The sequence below is a fragment of the Seriola aureovittata genome, chromosome 6, assembly GCF_021018895.1.
Source record: "Seriola aureovittata isolate HTS-2021-v1 ecotype China chromosome 6, ASM2101889v1, whole genome shotgun sequence".
In the NCBI taxonomy this organism is placed as follows: Eukaryota; Metazoa; Chordata; class Actinopteri; order Carangiformes; family Carangidae; genus Seriola; species Seriola aureovittata.
Window position 1 is genome coordinate 28136828 of NC_079369.1, and position 18182 is coordinate 28155009.

The following is an 18182-nucleotide window of genomic DNA, read 5'->3' on the forward strand; positions in this document are numbered from 1 at the left end:
CAAAACTCCACACCGTTTGATGGTGACAGAGGGGTAGACTGCTCCTTCTCCTTCCCCTGCAAATCCATAAATTGCATGTGCCAGATTTACCATCTCACTCCCATTGCCCCCTTTACCCCATCTCCTCTCCTCTCTTCTTCTTTTCCCTTTTCCCCAGTCACTGATTGGCTGGAATAGTGTTGTGTTACTTGGTCTGAGCCACTTTGTTTATATCATATTTACAGAGCCAGCCTGACTGTGTAGGAACAACAGAACTTACTCTACCTTTAGATCCAGTGGATCTGCAAAGAATGAGTCAAGTCATGAAGGATACATGAAGTTAGGTTAACACTGGCATTATTCTATGGTCAAATGCCCGCAAGAGGATGGAGTGTTAACATTATAATGATCAAAGCAGACGGGCCTCATCATGTGGGATGAACTTGTGTTATACAGGTATTACATCAGTAGCTGCTCATTAAATTTATGATTTAATTTTTAATTTCTTTTCATCACATTAGCAGAGGTAGTTGTTCCCTGGGTTTCTAAAATCCAGCCAAGGTTTCATGGGCATCCTTCCTATTCATGTAGCAACTGAGATGGGCGGCATGCAGCTCCCTTGCCTCTAGTTATTCAGAACTAAAGTGAGGCAAGCAGTTGGGGGGGGGGGGGGGGGGGGGGGGGATCCTCATATAGAAACCGAATCACAAAAAACACACTCGCCCATTATAGTTCCTCAAGCCAGTGCATTGCTTCAAAAGCCTCACTGAAGTGTAACTGAGGTACAAAACCACAGTCTACCAAGTGTGCTTGTTTCACCACGCACATGCTTGTATCACATGGAAAGGCACTCAGTGGTTGGTTTCAGTGCCTTTTTGTTAATGGTGTTAGAAACTCAGGGGAATGTCAATGGGATGCTTTAATGGATTGCACATTACAGCAGCCTTTTGAAAAGAAGTGAAGAAATTATATAGTTACAGATATCATCATGAAACTGTTTGACTAACAATTACAGCGCCTAAAATTGCTCCCTACAGTTGTGGAAGATTAATAGTGTATGTGTGCACATGCCATGAACACGTGGTCCCAGTTTGTTTGAAACCACAGGACTTTGAAACATGTACAAATCAAATATTAGGCTTTTTTTTCCTAACAAGAATATCTACAGTTTTCTTTTTCTTTTCTTTTTTTTTTTTTATCCACGTATGGTAATCAAATATTCCAGAGGGTTCAGGGAGAGTTTAATGAACAAAATCAATTGAGCTATTCTGTCTGCATTGTAATACTGTTCAAGGGTCCACTAATGTGCTACAGTACAGTGCGACAATTCAAGGTCACATCAATCAGCGAGTTACCAACTCATTAGACAATCAAATGGAAATGACGACTGTCCACCACATAATTTAAAATCACTTGAATGACTGTTTCAAACTTCACTCTATAAGTTGAATCAATGGAAAAGAAAAGCTTTATCAGTAGAAGATTTTTAACACGTGGCAGAATTAAGATGCAGTTAGATTTTTCAGTACCACTTTACAATAAGACTGCCCTTATAAAAGATTCATAAATGGTTTATAATTAGGTTATTAATTTGTTGTTAACACTATATAAATCATAAATAAACAAGTTATAACACAGTTTTCATACATTGATGCAGGCTCACTATTTGGCAAGATCAAGTTAATGCTTACTACTCATTAATCTTATTAATGAGTTACTACCATTTATAACTGGTAAAAGGAGGCTTATTGTCACTCATTAATAAATGATGATGTGTTATACACTTTACAATAAGTGTCCCTTTTGCCAGTTATAAATGTTAGTAACTGATAAATAAGTGGTTGTAAAAATGAGGAACATGAAGATGGAGAATCAAGGGAGTGAACAACAGGCCACAGAGATGTGAACAGTGGGACAAAGAGAGTGAGCAGTTCACCAAGTAAGGGAAAGGCTACCAAAGAAAGATAAGTAACTAATGAGATATTTGATAAATGTGGGCTCACTTTTTGGCAAGCAACAGGTCACTGTTGCCCTTTTTATCTAATGTGATATAACAGCTTATAAATGATTTTTAAAGTGTTAACACGCTAATTAATAAACTAGTCATTTATAAAGCCTCTTATATATATTATATATAAGTCTCTTATTGTACAGTGGCACAGATTTTTGGACTCAGCTTTAAAACTGTGACTTGACTTAAAAAGTCCAATGCCATATTTATGGTCTGTAAATCAATTTAATATAGCAGTGAAATGATAAGAATGAATCAATAATAGTAGGAATGAGTAACAGTAATTCTGTGCAAGAGCAGATGTGAGGATCCAGCATATCTGTTCACTGTTCAATCTCAACCACAATTTTTGTTAGCAACTAAGATGGCTTGAAAAAAGTTTCATGAAAAATATCAACTGGTAAAAACACATAGCTTTCAGTAGATACTGTGTCAACTATGAGAGGGATTTCTATGAAATATCAGGTGCAGAAAGCCATGGTGTTTGTATCTGGTTTTACATAACACAACAAAAACAGCTAATTTAGACTGTTTATCTGATAAAAGTTAATGGTAGGGCGTGGAACAATCACACATAAAAAGTGGATGTTTTTCTTGTTCTTCCCACTCTGATGATATTACATGAATCTAGCGTTAGTGCTACTGTGGAAATGCTAGCATGCTAACACTCTAAACCATTCTATGTGCTAAACGGATGGTAGAAATGGTGAATATAACATCTGCTAAGGATCAGCAAGTTAGCAACATCACTCTGAGCATGTTAGCATACTGAGATTAGCATTTAGCTCAAAACACCAGTGCCTGACAGAACTGCTAGCATTTTGCTGTGAACTGAAAAGTTTTGGTGCTGGAAATTCCCTTTATTTTATTTTGGGGTACTTCTCAAAGAGAAGGAGCATCAGCGTTAGTGTACAATTTCACTGACAAACTTTTCACGCAGATTATAGTATCTAAAATGTATATTTCCTTTTCAAAGTTGAAAATCAGTGTGAAGTCATGCTAAGCTGATATATAGGCTGTTTTTCTTTAGAGTATCACTCATGATGGTCATGGTAAACAAAAAAAACCCTAGCACATAAACTGCAGAAAACAGATTACTGCAGTGCATGTCTAACAGTATGCAATGTTTTTGTTTTGGCGGCCTGTCTCTTTAAAGACAGAGACAGGTACAGAGACAGAGACAGACGACATAAGGGACAGAGATAGAAGAAGGAAGAGGGAGATCATTAGTCCATCCCCAAATTATACATAGTCTTCACTTTAAACTGAAGGAGCTCCACATGGTGTTGTTTACACTGTGAAACTCCTTATTTAACTAATGACAGCTCCATGAATTCCAGGCAACAACACTCACTGCTATAAACTGCACATCATCACAACAGTCACCCAGCGCTGTAAATAACTGTTAAGAGCTGAGTAACATTGCCTATTTCTCATATTTGCTGGCAGCCATAGAAACAAAATCCCTCAAAGGTATTGCCCATTATGTTATCTTTATGAACACAGTACCAACAGCACCACACAGAGGCATGCCCCAACAAAGACTCTAAAGGTGTGTTTGAGGTGTCTTCCATTGCTCTAGTAACTTATCCCTTAAAGCCAAACCTCTTCTTGTCTCCCACAACGATGGCTAAAACTGATAATGTCTTATCTGATGTATTGACCAGCAGCACCTGCACAGCCAGAGACTAAATCAATAACTTCTTAAATTCCATTGTTCTGGCCTTGGACAAAATGTCCAAGTGCCCGGCACGCTGTCGTTGCATGTCCAGTCTCCGGTGAGGCAGTTATCATCAACACATCACTGATAGGGCTGGGAACAAGCTTTAATAGCTGACCTATTAGATCACAGCTTCCGGCATAAGATCTACCACACATCCATAACTAAGGTTGAATCTCCCTGCTTTTATATGCACAGCCTTCAGAGTTTTTCTCCGTCAGTTATAACAGCCCTACATGATTGAAAATGACTGATATCACTATGAATAAACTAAAATGACTAATGACTGATATATGCAGCTTAGTAATATTTTTATTGGACTTACACATTGCTTAACAGACACTTCACTCTTCTGCATAACAGACACTTAACTCTTCTTTCTTGGCACCTCATCCCCAAGACAATGGAAGCTGCTGTTTGGATTCAACACTAATTAAATGAACTGCATGATAATTATTTTATTTTCCACAAACAAAACATTTGAAAATGGTTACTAAGGAAACATTGTCAAAACTCTGATAAAGCAGCAAACTCTTGTCCTGATGAGCACTGCTCTCCTTCCTGTCTTAAAATGAGTCACATACCTCCGACACACAAATATGTCACATGAGTACTGCTTTAACTCATCTGCTAAATGTATGCTTTTACAGTATGTACTGTCTGGGGCTTTTACTGTGGCTATTGGATCACTCTGCTGGTATTGTATGTCATAGGAGATGATAGAGGAATGTGGTCCAGAAAGCAAACAGGCACACACCCGACAGTGTCACAGCCAAATCGCTGGTCTGCCTGAGCCACCGCTCGCCATTCAGTATAGTAAGCCATAGATTCCCTGCCACTCTGTAGGTTCGTCCCATGATGCCATCTTGCTGTCTATTCAAGTTGACAGCATCTTGGCTGACAAATGACGTCCTTGCCCTCACTTCAACCGCACGGCGTCTGGGAGCCCTTTGTTCTGTGTTCATTTGCAGATAAGAAGGATGGAAATAGGTAAGGACACTTTTCATGGTAAACAAACACAATTACATTATATATTTTCTTTTGATGCATAAGTCAGTACCAGAGGTAGGAAACCAATATGTGGGGAAATTGTACCATCTTGTGGCAAATACATGTATGTGGGTGCAGTTTTGAGAAGCACTCATTACTTACCAAGACAGCTCTGAAATGGCACAGTGACAATAAGGACACAGACAGAAAGAAGAGATGCATATACCTATAGAGAAATAAGAACCATGATTTAAATAATTTGTGTATTTTCCTTCTCAAAATAGCAGCCTATAGTGGCTTTAATGTCTTATTCATGATGAAAGTCCGATTTGCATTTTCAGATATTTCAATAATTAAAGGAAGATCAAATTATCAAAGGAGGACAATATATTGTAGGAGGACAGCTTGCAGTGTATTGAATTTTTCCCTTATACAGTAGGAGCTGATTGTCTTGTGCTTACCAAGAGGAGCTGTGCACCGTTCTGAGTCATCCTCCTCAAGGCTTTTCCCATCTGGACTCCGAGCAGAGCTAAAGAACAGGGTGTTACTGCGTCTTCAGACTCAGTCTCCACACATCTGAGGAGAAGAAATAATGGAAAAAATGAAAAATGTGTTGCATATGATGCTGAAATAACAGTGGAAGCATTTTACTGAGAGGTTAATGAGAAAGCGCAAGAGCAGACTTCAGGGTCCAGAATACATGTATTTAGCAATAAAAACAGCTAACGTTAGCTAGAACTGACGTTTCCTTGAAGGACTGTGACATTTTGAGTTGAAGACAAGACTTACATCATGTCTGTACCTACAGTAAATAAGAAGCTACAGCTAGCAGCCGGCTAGCTTAGCTTAGCAAAGAACAGGTAGCTGGCTCTCTCCAAAAGGTAACAAAGTACTGCTATCAGTATCTCTAAATCTCACAAATAACACATTATGTATTGGTTACTTGGTTTATTCTATACAAAGGCCAAAACAGCAGGCTAGCATTTTCCACCTTTCTAGTCTTTGTACAAAGCTAAGCTAACCAGCTGCTGGTTGTGCCTTAATGGATAACCATGAGAGTGGTATCAATCTTCTCATCTAACTCTCAGACAGAAAGCAAATAAGTGAAAGGATGATTTCAATGAGCAGACTTGGGCCTTGATGTATTTAGCAATAACATTAGCTAGAACTGACTGTCACTTGAAGGACTATGATATGATTTGCTTTCTTGCCAGGAGTTAGCAGAGAAGACTTACTTTGTAGTGTACTGTAAATATGAAGCTAGAGCCAGCAGCCAGTTAGCTTAGCTTAGGACAAAAACTGGAAACAGGGGCAAACAGGTAGCCTGGCTCTGCCCAAAACGCAAACAACGTCCAGCTACCAGCATTTGTAAATCTTTCAAATAACACATTTTGCCTTTTTTTCCCATTATGCCAGGCTAGCTTTTTCCACCTGCTAGTATTTTCCCAAAATGTCAAACTATTCCTTGAAAACAAAGCTTCCTAAAGCATCTACATTGTATCAAATATCAAACCATCACACTGTTAAAATAAAAGAAGCACATCATATGATATCATATGAAAGAGCCTTGGATTGCTGCATATGTTCCAACATTTATCACAAGTAATATTGTGGCAGTTTATGAACTTAACAAAGCACCTTTTTAGCATCTTCTCCACCACAGCGTCCTTCTGATCATGATGTGACACGTTAAACAGTCCACGGACACTCAGTGGAAGAACGTGCCCCTGTTGAACCAAAACGACCAGGTTGTACATTCCCTGTGGATCGGTGTGAAAATAAAATAATAACAGGAGGCTGGTGGGTTATTCACCGAGAAAGACTTAGAAATAATAACACTGTATTATTCTGTTTGTTGTTTTTATTGCGGTGGGCCTGAGCCTGTGGAAGTTTAATTAAGTTTATCATTGGGTGATGAGATTACAGCCCAAGTAAATCTGTCACCTGAGGACTGCCCGCTAGAGCTGCTCTGCTATACATCGATACAGCCTGACCAACCAAGGATAATGAGTCTTCTTGCATGCTGGAGGAATAGTAGTAGTAGTCTCCCATTTTCAGCAGAGCTATAAAAGAAGATAAATACTTTCTGTTTATTGATCAGAGTGACAGGGGGAGGAAGAGGTTAAAGTGAAATGAAATGAAGGGAACTCACCGGACTGATGGGGATCATAGTTTAATATAGAGTAGTTATGATATCTCCACTGACAATCATAACTGAGATTCAGCTCCTGCATTGGAAAATGATTGCAGTGTGTGAGAGAGAGCGCAGCAATGTTATGTTATCTGCTGCTAATAATTTCCCTGCGGCTTCGTTTTCTTCTTTTAGTGTGTGACTGGAATAATGCTCTTCAGACCTTCAATTATATGACATTGATTTCAGAGTTGTGCTTAAATTCCCAGTTGAAAGAACAGGCAGCATTTTTTGCTTAAGGGGAACACACAAAGGGTTAACACCAGAAAACAACATACATGTACTTCACACAGGTGCGCAGCATTGCTCTGGGCCAAACCCAGACCGGTTTCAGCTGCCAAAACATACTTCACAAACGCTTCCTGCCTGTTGGCAACACAATAAAACACGTGTGGACAAATAGTAAAGAGCAGTGAAAATGATTAAATGAGGACAATTGAAAAGTAATTGAAATTAATGTCCCTACCAAGAACCCTGGAGGTAGGCCTGGAGAGCCTCTCTGATCATAAATCCAAGGTGTCCGTTCTGTTCACAGACCTTTTTTAGCATTCTGCACGGAGGGTAAAGGATGGGTGATGAATTATAGAATATAATTTACACCACATAAACAGAAAATATTTCAATATGATCTAAAAATAGTTTCTGATTTGTTGAGGTCATTCTAAAAAAAGCCTCCACAGCTGCAGCAGGAGCTTCTTTAAATTCATAAGATACCAGGGGAGCACTGGTAAGCAGAATCACTCCATGCCAGACAATAACGTGGTGACAGTTGCTCTTATTTTTAGATATGCAAATACTAGGTGCTGACCTTGAATTAGCCACTGTCATTGAAATTAGTTGCCACTGAGCTGCAGGCTACAGTGCAACAGCCCATAACAAAGCTTTCTTCACCAAGCTAATGAAAGCCTCTTACATCACAGCCCTCTCCACATCCTGAGACACCCCTTTCAGGCTTCCTGTCGAAAGGTACCAGGCTGCCTCCACTGATGCAGCCACATGACCGAAGCGAGATGCGTTCAGAAACTGCTGGAATGCAGCCATCTGTGGGTCATATAGAAAATATATCAACTTATAGATCAATCAATCAAAACATATTAGACATGAAACTAGATTATGATAAGGTGTCAGACTCAGACCTCGTTCCGCTGTGGGTTGTGTGGGTTTTTCCCGCCGAGATGATAAACTCCCAGATTAAACATGCCATCATCGCTCCCATTTAGCGCAGCTTGCTCAAAGTATTTCACTGCATTTCTGTGGTCGTTCAGTACAATCCCATGGTACCAGCCCAAACCATTCAAGGCATTAATTGAGCCCTAAAGCGAGGAAAGAGACACTGGTATTCATAGTGAGGGCTCATCCTGTAAACACATAGATTGATTACTACACACGTACCATCGCTGCAGCTTTCTTCAGCAGCTGAAAACCTCGGGTGAAGTTTCTTTTCACTCCCTCACCCTGAAGGAATCAACATCAGTCAGTGAATCAATAACTGTCATAACACAGACACAGACACACACACAAACACACACACACACAAAGCCTTCAATCCAATCATAGAGTAAAATTTTATAATGTTATAGCACCTTCATCAGTAGGATGGAGTAGTCGTACATCGCTGAGGGATCCTTCATTTGCATAGCACTTCTCTCAAACCACTTCAGTGCACTCACTATGTCTTTTGAGACTCCATTTTGTCCCCAGTAAAGCATTAATCCCAGGCGTCTCTAAAGATAATAGAGTTTTTGTTCATCTTAAAACAGACACTGTCTACAGACCACAAAGGAGAAATAACAGTTGGCTTTCCTTGGTTTCTATACAAACACATTCATATACTCTTTATTTGTGTGTTTCATCTTTACAGAAAGTGAAAATATACCACACATACCTGAGATTCTGCGTCTCCCCTCTCTGCTTGGAGTTTCAGATAGTGAAAGACGTCACTGCTCTCATGTGTCAGGCTGTTTAAATCCTCCTGGTTGCTTAGATAGATGTGTTCAGGTGTGTATTGCTGCAGAAAAGACAAACAGAAGCACCGCTGCTGTTAAACTGTATGTAACACTGCTCCTTCTACTGCTCCACTAATACAACTGCTGCTGGTATCACTAGTGCTATTACAACCAAGCAACTGTTCCATCTCCAGCCTCTCTCTCCAGTCTCACAAAAACTTGCTTGACCCTTTCCATCTGTCACTGATGCAGAAACATTGTTTTCTTTAAACCCCTGAAAACTTGGTATACAGAGTTTCTCAATAAATATTCATGGCTTTAGAGAGTTAGGTTTTATCTATTCAAACTTTAAAACTCAAAATCTCAACTAACCCTGCTTCATCAGGACTGTGTGGGTGTGGTATGTAAACATCAACAACACCATGATTGTCATCAGACTGTGATTCAATTTAACTAAATCCTGTTATTTCAACTGAGTCCAGCCCAGATCAGACCAGCTCAGATACTCAACAGAGGCAGAAATCTCTCATGTGAAACAACCAAAACCGTTCTCACTTTGGCAGAACATTCTGTGGTCTTGTAGGACTCCGGTGCTTATAGAAAGAAGATGATAAAATGGCTTTTCAGGGCCTTAACTTCAGATTGGCTCCAGATGGATCGTTCTGCTGTCATCTACTCTAGCCGTCAGAAAGTTTCCAAGTTGGTCAAAATGCCACAGCGAGAATTTCCAGGAATAAACTTGACCACAACTGTTTTCTCGGTGCATTGGCTGCATATTGAAGCTGGAACAAAGAGGTCTGTCTGTTGTCCTCATGACCGGCTATTCATTAGGTGCAGCTTATTCGAATATTCTAAGAATAAATATGAAGTAGAATTTTTATAGCGGGGTTTTTATCTTTAGAGTGCTCTCCCTCTTTACATCAGGGCAGCTTCCTCATTCACATTTCTAAATTGAGATGTAAGACCCAATTATTCTCACTGTACGACTCTGATCCAACTGGCTAACAAACACTATTCATCACATTTTGGAGACGGCCACCTTTGTATCACTGTTGTAACGTGTGTGCAGTGTGTGTTTGTATGTGTGCCTATGTGCATCTTGAAGTCTATGTGTTACCCTTATGTCTGTTTATGCTGTTTGTGCTCTACACTAGTGTATATATTTTGACCATCTGATAAACAGGAAACTCACCTTCTAGACCAAGAATTAAAAGAGAGAATGTTTAATTCAACTACCAGCACCTTGAAAACTCAATAATTAACATACTGCATCCTGTTTCCTTTTACTGAACATGATTAATGCTGCATTCACTCGGATGGTCCCATTTCCCATCCCTGGTGTGTTCATGTGCTTTTAAGTCAGAAGGTGTGCTCTGTTTTATTGCTCAGAGCATTAAATCAACATGTTGACAGTTGTTTCCAGTATTTGTGTTGCTGCTAATAATTCTAACTGATGTAGCTCACTCTATGTGGACATCAACTAACAGGTACAACATGGAGATAGAGCTCCCAGAGCTAATCAGAAGGTCAGTGATTTGATTCCTATAGCTCCTCCAGTCCGCATGTTGGAGTGTCCTTGGGCAAGATACTCAACCCCAAATTGGCCCTCACATATTGTTAGTGTGTGAGTGTGTGTGATAGGAATGTAGAAAGTGTGCTGTGTGAATGTGGCTTTGACTGTAAAGCACTTTGAGTGGTCAACAAGGCTAGAAAAGCGCTTTATAAGTGCAGTCCACTTACCATTTTATTCATTTCTTTACAAATGAAATGTTAGCAAAACTTGATATGCAATACAAAAATTTGCACCATTAATCTAAAGTTTGTCATCATCAACCAAACATTTACTTTCATCTGCCATGTTTCTGCGTATATGACGTCAACAACGCTGCAAGTCGTCTACCAAAATTTTCAAGCTAGTTTTCCCGATTATTCCAATGCCGCATGAACACATCGTCAGTCTAACCATGCTAGCAGCTCTGTGAGGCTGCACTTTGACACAGCAGTAGAGCGAAGTGCTACTTTGGCATGCTAATGTACCCACACTGACAAAGCTAACATGCTAATGCTAATCTCAGTTTAGTGTGTTAGCATGGTATTTTGCTAATTAGCACAAAACACAAAGTACAGCTAAGGCCGATGATGATGATGTCATTAGTCTTGCAGGTATCTGGTTATAAACTACAGTATAGAGACAAACAGAATTTTTTTTTCTGTACAGACACTTGGACCACAGTGGTGGACTGACCATGCTGCTAGCATGGCTAAAAATCATAAAACATTTTTCAGTGAGTTCAGTCATTTAAACATACCTCAGTGTCATGTATGTTGGAACTGTCAGTGCTGCTCTGGGCCGCAGCATTAGAATAGTAGCTGTAAGCCATGTCCAGGTCTTTAGGGAAGCCATCAATTCCTTGTGTGTGTTTGTACCCTGCATGCATCAGGGCAAAACGGTCATCGCCTGATGCACCAATCAAACTATAGACATGGGCCTGAAGCACACAGGAGTCAGTATCATCAGCCGTGGTTACAGAAACAACATTCATGTAGAGACTGTAGAGATAAAGCAGCAGTTACGTTCAGAGGAAAGTGTTGACTACCTGCTGCTGATCGACTGTGTGTCCCAGGCCAGAGAGGAGGACAGAGGCCAGCAACAGAGACGCTTTGTGATTTCCAAAGCAGGAGGACACTTGTAGCAGAGACATTGATTGGGATGTGACTTTAATTTGCTCCTGATCCACAGGGAACATTGTAGCAACTGCCTCCTGAAACAAAGCAGTCCTGAGCTGCTTGATGCCCAAAGATCCTACAGAGAAGGAGATGTATCAATCATCCCTTGTACATACAGAAAGAGCTGATAAGCACGGCAAACTATTTAAAACACCTGCCTCCTACCTCCTTCCTCTTCTTTTTTTTGCAGGAGATGGAAGAGGGAGCTGTGTTTAAGTGGTGTCTCCCAGCTCCATGTTTGTGTGCAGATTTTTTCACCAAACTGACCCCACAGTCTTATGAAGTGAGGCTTACAGACATCTGGAATATATCACAACAGACAGTCTGTCAACATTGATCTTCCATACTGAATAAGTGTGCAGTCATTTTATTGACACCCCATATATTAGATCTATATGAGGTTGCTGCCTGTAGAGCAGGCTTTAAAGGACTTGTCAGAATAATGTTTCACCTTTGCTGATTGTTGACGAGAGGTGACGCTCAGTTACTTCTCTCAGAAAAGCTTTTGTAAACCTTTTTATTTCCTGACACTCGCGATGAGTCTTATCCAGTTCCTGTAATGTTGCCTCGGGGTTGAGGTGAGTTTTTATCTGTAATATGAATAACATTTCATTTCACACTGGGGTTGACAGCAATAAATCCAAACAATGGTGTCTGACCTGTGTCTTGTTAGAGAGCAGGAACTTCACCTCTTCAGTTCCTAAACGATAGTATTTGATAGGCCCATAATACCCGTGGATCCCTGGCATGTATTTGCTTCCTCCAATCACAAAGTATCCATCAGTGTCATCATAATAGATGCTGTCCTGAAATCTGTAAGATATTCATCATGACTCCGTGCACGTATCAGTCATCCCTGTTCTATTTGTGCTTTGTTTTGCTTATTTCACAGATAAATGGCATGAATCTTAAAACAGAATCCATGACATGTCTTACTCGTATTCATATCTGCGGGTTTCATCATCCCACGTTGTATACAACAGCACCTGAAAATCAGACATAATAATGCATGAGCGCTCCACGCTCAGAAAAAAACCTGCTCAGCTGTGAACCACTCCAAATTGCGGTACATGCCGAAATTGCCTGGAGTTTCCCAGCTGGAGAGGCACCACAGTTCAGGATCTTACAGCTGTTCAAAAAGGAAATCAAACACTGCAAAGCCACAGCACCAAATGAAACTCAGAAGAGAGAGGATGACTATAAGACGTTGCCCCGAGCCACATTTTAATTTCTGCTCCTTATCCCCCCACACAGAGGTGCACACTGAGGTTCCATACCTTTGAGTCTCGTATGTAGCAGTCTAATCTAATCCATTTCCACAGAGGCAACGCTACGCGGGCTTGGAAAGCTTCATCTTCTCCTGTTGTCACACGTGCCTGAATTATGACGTCCCCTACACAGGAGATATGACAGTCATATATTTCACCACAGGAGATCCAAAGCTCTTTATTAATACATAACAAGTCTGTTCCACCGTCTCACAAAACACACATCATCACTTACAATCACCCCGTGATACCTCAATCCAATCCCCTGAACCGGTATCAGGTGTGCTCACAAGCTGCTGTGACCCACCTGTGTCTGTGAGCTGCATCAGAACAGAGTCGAATGCATTTTTCCTATCGAGGTGATGGATGATCCCACAGAGCTTCCTCTGACAGCGTTCCAGTAGGTAGATCCACACAGATAAGGCGACGCTGAAAACACAGCAACCAAACACGATTTGACAAATCATTTCCTTGGTCACTGAAGCGTAGGGTTTGAGTTTAAAACGCTAAAAATGACTGACCTCACTGTTTTTCATTGACCGTAAATAAAAAGCTTATATGCTCTAGTGAAGAGGCTTCATGATGCTTGTCAAGCCATTTAAATTGACAGTGAAAGTTAAACTAAAAGTGGAGTGTGATGTGACAGCTGCCAGTGCTGGAAAGGAAACAATCGCTGACCTGTGGCCTTTCAATCTGCTGATACCAACACAAAGCACTGACATTATATACTGTACATTTCAGGCAGTAAAATCACATGTAACATCTAAAAATCCTGCTTTTCTGAACTATTTGACACATTTGGAAAACCCTGCCGGAGATTTTTGCATGCTGTGTGGTTGAAACTAAATGAGAAGTCAGTGTGTGAAGTGTGAAGTCCAACCTGGGCTGTGTCACAGCATGAAGACGGACTCTCTCCAGGCCTCTGTCCATGAAAGGCTGGAACCTGCGCACAACTCCAAAGTGCTCACCAGTACTTGCCAAAGGGAACTTCAGTACATCTATTACATCTGTGAACAAGCAAAACATTACACACACAAACATTTCCATGTTTCCTTCAAAAGTTTTGGTGATGAAAATAGACCAAATAAGAAAGATGTGATTAAAGGTCTGACCTGACTCATGTGGACACTGACTGATTCTGTCTTTGGATACCTGCCACACCAGGTGGGCAGACCATGAAGGGCACTCAGTGTGAGGCTTAGTTGGACGCTGTGAGGGTGGTGTTACCTGCAGCACTTTATAAATCTTCAACATGGAGCCATGGTATGTCCCGGGTTCGCGGATGTCTTTAAGATGGTGCAGCCAAGCACGAACTGTCACATTTTCAGCCTCCAAATCATTCCTGTTGAAAAAGTCGTGTTGATATAAAATGGACGGAGGCAATCTGAGCATCACCTGGTGGATCCTGAGGACTCGGGGTGTGCTGCTGATCCATTTCCTCCTGAAGACCAATAAATCTGTCTTCCTTAATGTGGATGCCACCACTTCCACTGCGAGCTGACATGGCCGGGAGCACTGATACCGCACACGGACCGCTGAGCCATCTACCACTTTGTCAGGGGCTGAGTCAAACCCTATGAAATTGTCATGCAGGCTCTCAGCACTCTGGGAGGAACTGGCTTGTAACACACACTCTCCCTGGGTGGAGTAAAAGATATGTGAATAAAATGAAGTGCATATATAAATAAACAGGCAGCAGTCTTTACATTGAAACTAATGAGAGAGGAAACATGAAGATGTTTGACAGAGAACAGATTTTTAATCTGATGTTCACTTGCTTAAACCTGCACGGGCCTGCTGGAGGACTGATGTGTGTTTGTTACAAATCCTATTAGCTGCTGCCATAAAATTAATTACAAGTAGGTGGTTGAAACCCGACTCTCCAACATACAACATTTGGATCCAAAAAGTATCTAACTGCTCAAGATGGAGGATATAACATATGCATTAAGGCTTAATAAAACATATAAAAGGATGGAGTCCTGTAATTCACTATTAATGCAGTGAAGTTATTCATTCTATGCTGTATTCTATGTAATCCATCAGTATCCTCTCCCCACTATACACCTGCCCTACCCCACCTTTCTTTTTTTGTTGTCTTATGCACACAACATTGACATTTCATCACCTTTTTTAATTGAAATTGTGAACGCCTTAGCAACGGTTGCCATTTTGTTGCAAATAAAGAACAATGTTAGCAACATTAGCCACCTCATACATTACTCTCCCCTATGCTCTCGTTGGTTTCCAGTATCCGTCTCTTTAGCAGCTAAACTCGAAACTCTTAACTCTGTGTTCACCAGCTAACTGCTAACTCTGTGTGTGTGCTGGTTGGTGCTGTGCAGGCAGTGTGCAATCGGTTTATAAGGCTTTCTTCACAATAAAGTTGCTGTGCGAGCAGCTTTATGAGCTGAAACCCACCATACAGCTCCATAGAGCTGGAAGCTGTAGATCCCAGTGATATCTGAGAGGGGCATGTGAGCCCCCTTTCACATTGTTGTAAAAATATAGATTATAGCTGCTTTAAACAATAAATAAGAATAATAATATAAATGAATGGGCAAGTTACACATTCAACAATGGACACAGTAAGTTAAGTTTTTCCTTTATTAGTCCCACAGTGGGGAAATTTGCAATGTCACAGCAGCAAAATGACAGTACAAAGAAAGAAAAACTGCAAAATGACAGTATCAAGTACTTCGAAAAGATAAATAATACAATAATATAACATGTACAATTAGATATTTAAATATAACAAAAAATTGCAGCAGATAAGTGATATCGCAGGTGTAATAGTAAGTGTAATAGAGTTCTCTTACCATTATAACAGCAGCAGTGAGGACATATCCAAAAATGATGGCGTGGGACACAGTCATTCTGAGATTTGAAACATAAAAACAAATGTGCAATCCCCAAGTTTACCTCTAATCCAGCAGATGAATAAATAAAGTTATGTGTGAAACAGTATTGGCTCTCTCAGTGTTGGACTCCTCGTAGCACCGTGTCAAAACAGGTGGCGGCTGTGTGAGCATACACCCTGTGAGACGCAGGATTACCTGATATTCCGGTGCTGCAGGTTAGACTATTTATTGCCATTAAAGGGCCACCTACGGCACAGCACCTGAACGGCTCGGTTAAATGTTCTCTGCTGTTTGACCAAAATGTTGTTTGAATCATTTTTATGTCTGATTTTGTTGGGGAACTTTCCATGGGAGTGATGCATCAAAGCGCAGAGTCTAACTTCATTTGATGTGCTCTACCCAAGGCTTTGCTGTTACCCTGCGTCCTCTTTGGCCTATGCCCACACAAGACTTTGAAGAAATCTGATCTGAAAAACAACCTGATAGCGCAGTCAAAATTAATTACCCAAGCGCTGCTGAAAGTTTATGCTTCAAAGTCATGGGAGTGAGGCATCAGTAAGTGATGCTGATGGGCTGTTTTAGATGACCACATGTAGATGAACGTGGTCTCCTCTATATAAAGGGTGACTGCTGCTTTAATACACATGAACTACAACTCCAGATGAGATACTAAGCTTTGGAAGATAATTAATAAGAATATTTTTGAACTTGAACTTGATTCAAGAGATTTTCTTTGGAAAAAATAATAATAATTTCAATGGCTTTACAAGACCTTTGCAATTTCCAGGACATCTGTCTGGATGATGTAACCACAGAAAGTTCTTCAGTGCCTTTTAAAAAAACGGGATGTAACTATGTGAGAGCTTTGCCCTTTAGAAATAGCACAAGTCTGTTTAATTTTTATGTACCTGTAGCAGAGTACCTTGATGAAAGTCCGATACAGTTTGGACAAATCAGCACCATCCAGAGCTCCAGCGCTCTCTCATTTGGGGACTCCTTCCTGCCATGCCTCTCTTTACCCATAAGTCCTCCTCACGCTTCCTCCCAGCCTGTCCCTCTACCTTTTCCCCTTTCTCATGGAACCACCACCCTGGCTTTCATGTTTCAGGGCGGCGTGTTGGCTGCAGCGGACACTCGCTCCAGTTGCTCCGGACTTGTGGCATGCCCAGCCTCCCAGAAGATCCTGCCCATTCACAGTCACCTGGTGGGCACCACCTCGGGTACCTCAGCCGACTGCGCCCTCTGGAAACGGATTCTGTCTCGAGAACTGCGGCTTTACCAGCTCCGCCACGGCCGAAGGTTGTCCACAAGTGGAGCCGCCAAACTGCTTTCACACATGCTTCACCCGTTTAAAGGCACTGAGCTGTGTGTGGCTGCCACCTTGTGCGGGTGGGATGGAGGAGAGGTAGATGGAGGCCGTGACGATGGAGGAACAAAGTCTGATCCTGGTGGTTGCACAGAAACAACAAAGAAACTGGGGAAATCCACTAGTGTTGAAAAGGTTCCTCTGACAAAGCCAAAGACTCAGAGCTCTGCCTCAACTCTTGGTCAACAGCGATCCACCAGGAAGAGAATCAGTCCGTGTGGACCCAGCCTGTTTTATGTGTGCAGTGACGGCACCCGCCTGCAGGGGACGCTCTTCTCCGTGGGCTCGGGATCCCCTTATGCTTACTCAATTTTGGACCAAGGAGTTAAATGGGAACTGACAGTGGATGAGGCCACATCAATAGCCAGAGAGGCAGTGTACAGAGCCACACGCAGGGACGCATACTCAGGAAACCATGTGGACGTCTATCACGTCTCCTCAAAGGGATGGACTCGCAGGAACAGAGAGGATCTGAAGGAGGAATATTACAGAGAGAAGGAAAGACAAGAGAGGAGGATGAGACAGGACGTGACTTAGACTGAGTAAAGACATGAAACAAACAGAAATGGCATGAGAAAAGAAAGGCAAACATCAGGGAGTATTTTGAAGAGACGTGATGGCATCTTTGCAGCAGATACTAAATTAATGAACAGGACAGGCAGTTGCATCCTCCAGGCTATTTCTCAAATGATTTGGGCATGCATCTCGTTCCCTCTAATAAACAGCTGATGTTTTGTTTGTGCTGATGATAAAATGTATTCTAACAACGCGCTTCTGGCTGGCATTTTGATTTAGACGTCAAAAACCTTATGAATCATTTCCAGTATAATAGACAGTGTCTAGCTGGTCCTGCTTGTGTTTGAACCACACAAGCAGAAGGGAGCAGTTAAAAAGGAGCACAGTGAGTAGTCCAGAAAATCTAACTGTCTTGAGGCTCAAGGTCATAATGTATTGCTGTATATAAGTGAACACATTTAGCCGCGGCAAACTGATTTGTGTCTGCTGTCAGGACACCTCTGAAGTTTCTCGGACACGTCAGTAAATTAATGAACACATGAAATTTTTGCTGAACTTGCTTGTTCATTCTGTTTGAGCGGTGAGGTCGTAAATTAAGCATACGAGT

The 18182-nt window shown here is 41.3% G+C and overlaps 2 protein-coding genes across 2 annotated transcripts; one reads left to right on the forward strand and one right to left on the reverse strand.

The window, feature by feature from the left end:
• Positions 1-4012: 4012 nt before the first annotated feature.
• LOC130171320 (protein sel-1 homolog 3) lies at positions 4013-15722 on the reverse strand. The gene is given in 24 exon segments (XM_056379266.1): positions 4013-4665; positions 4863-4926; positions 5162-5276; positions 6339-6460; positions 6645-6763; positions 6853-6928; positions 7170-7257; positions 7358-7441; positions 7805-7932; positions 8028-8204; positions 8284-8346; positions 8475-8615; positions 8777-8899; positions 11147-11326; positions 11435-11640; positions 11730-11864; positions 12016-12154; positions 12254-12377; positions 12501-12550; positions 12842-12957; positions 13140-13261; positions 13713-13839; positions 13945-14470; positions 15652-15722. Coding segments are annotated over 24 exon segments (3351 nt in total). The 5' UTR covers positions 15709-15722; the 3' UTR covers positions 4013-4396.
• A 711-nt stretch (positions 15723-16433) lies between these two features.
• Positions 16434-17909, forward strand: LOC130171317 (proteasome subunit beta type-11-like). The gene has a single exon (XM_056379264.1). It carries the CDS (start codon positions 16451-16453, stop codon positions 17594-17596), a length of 1146 nt encoding a protein of 381 aa, XP_056235239.1. The 5' UTR covers positions 16434-16450; the 3' UTR covers positions 17597-17909.
• The last annotated feature ends 273 nt before the right edge of the window (positions 17910-18182 follow it).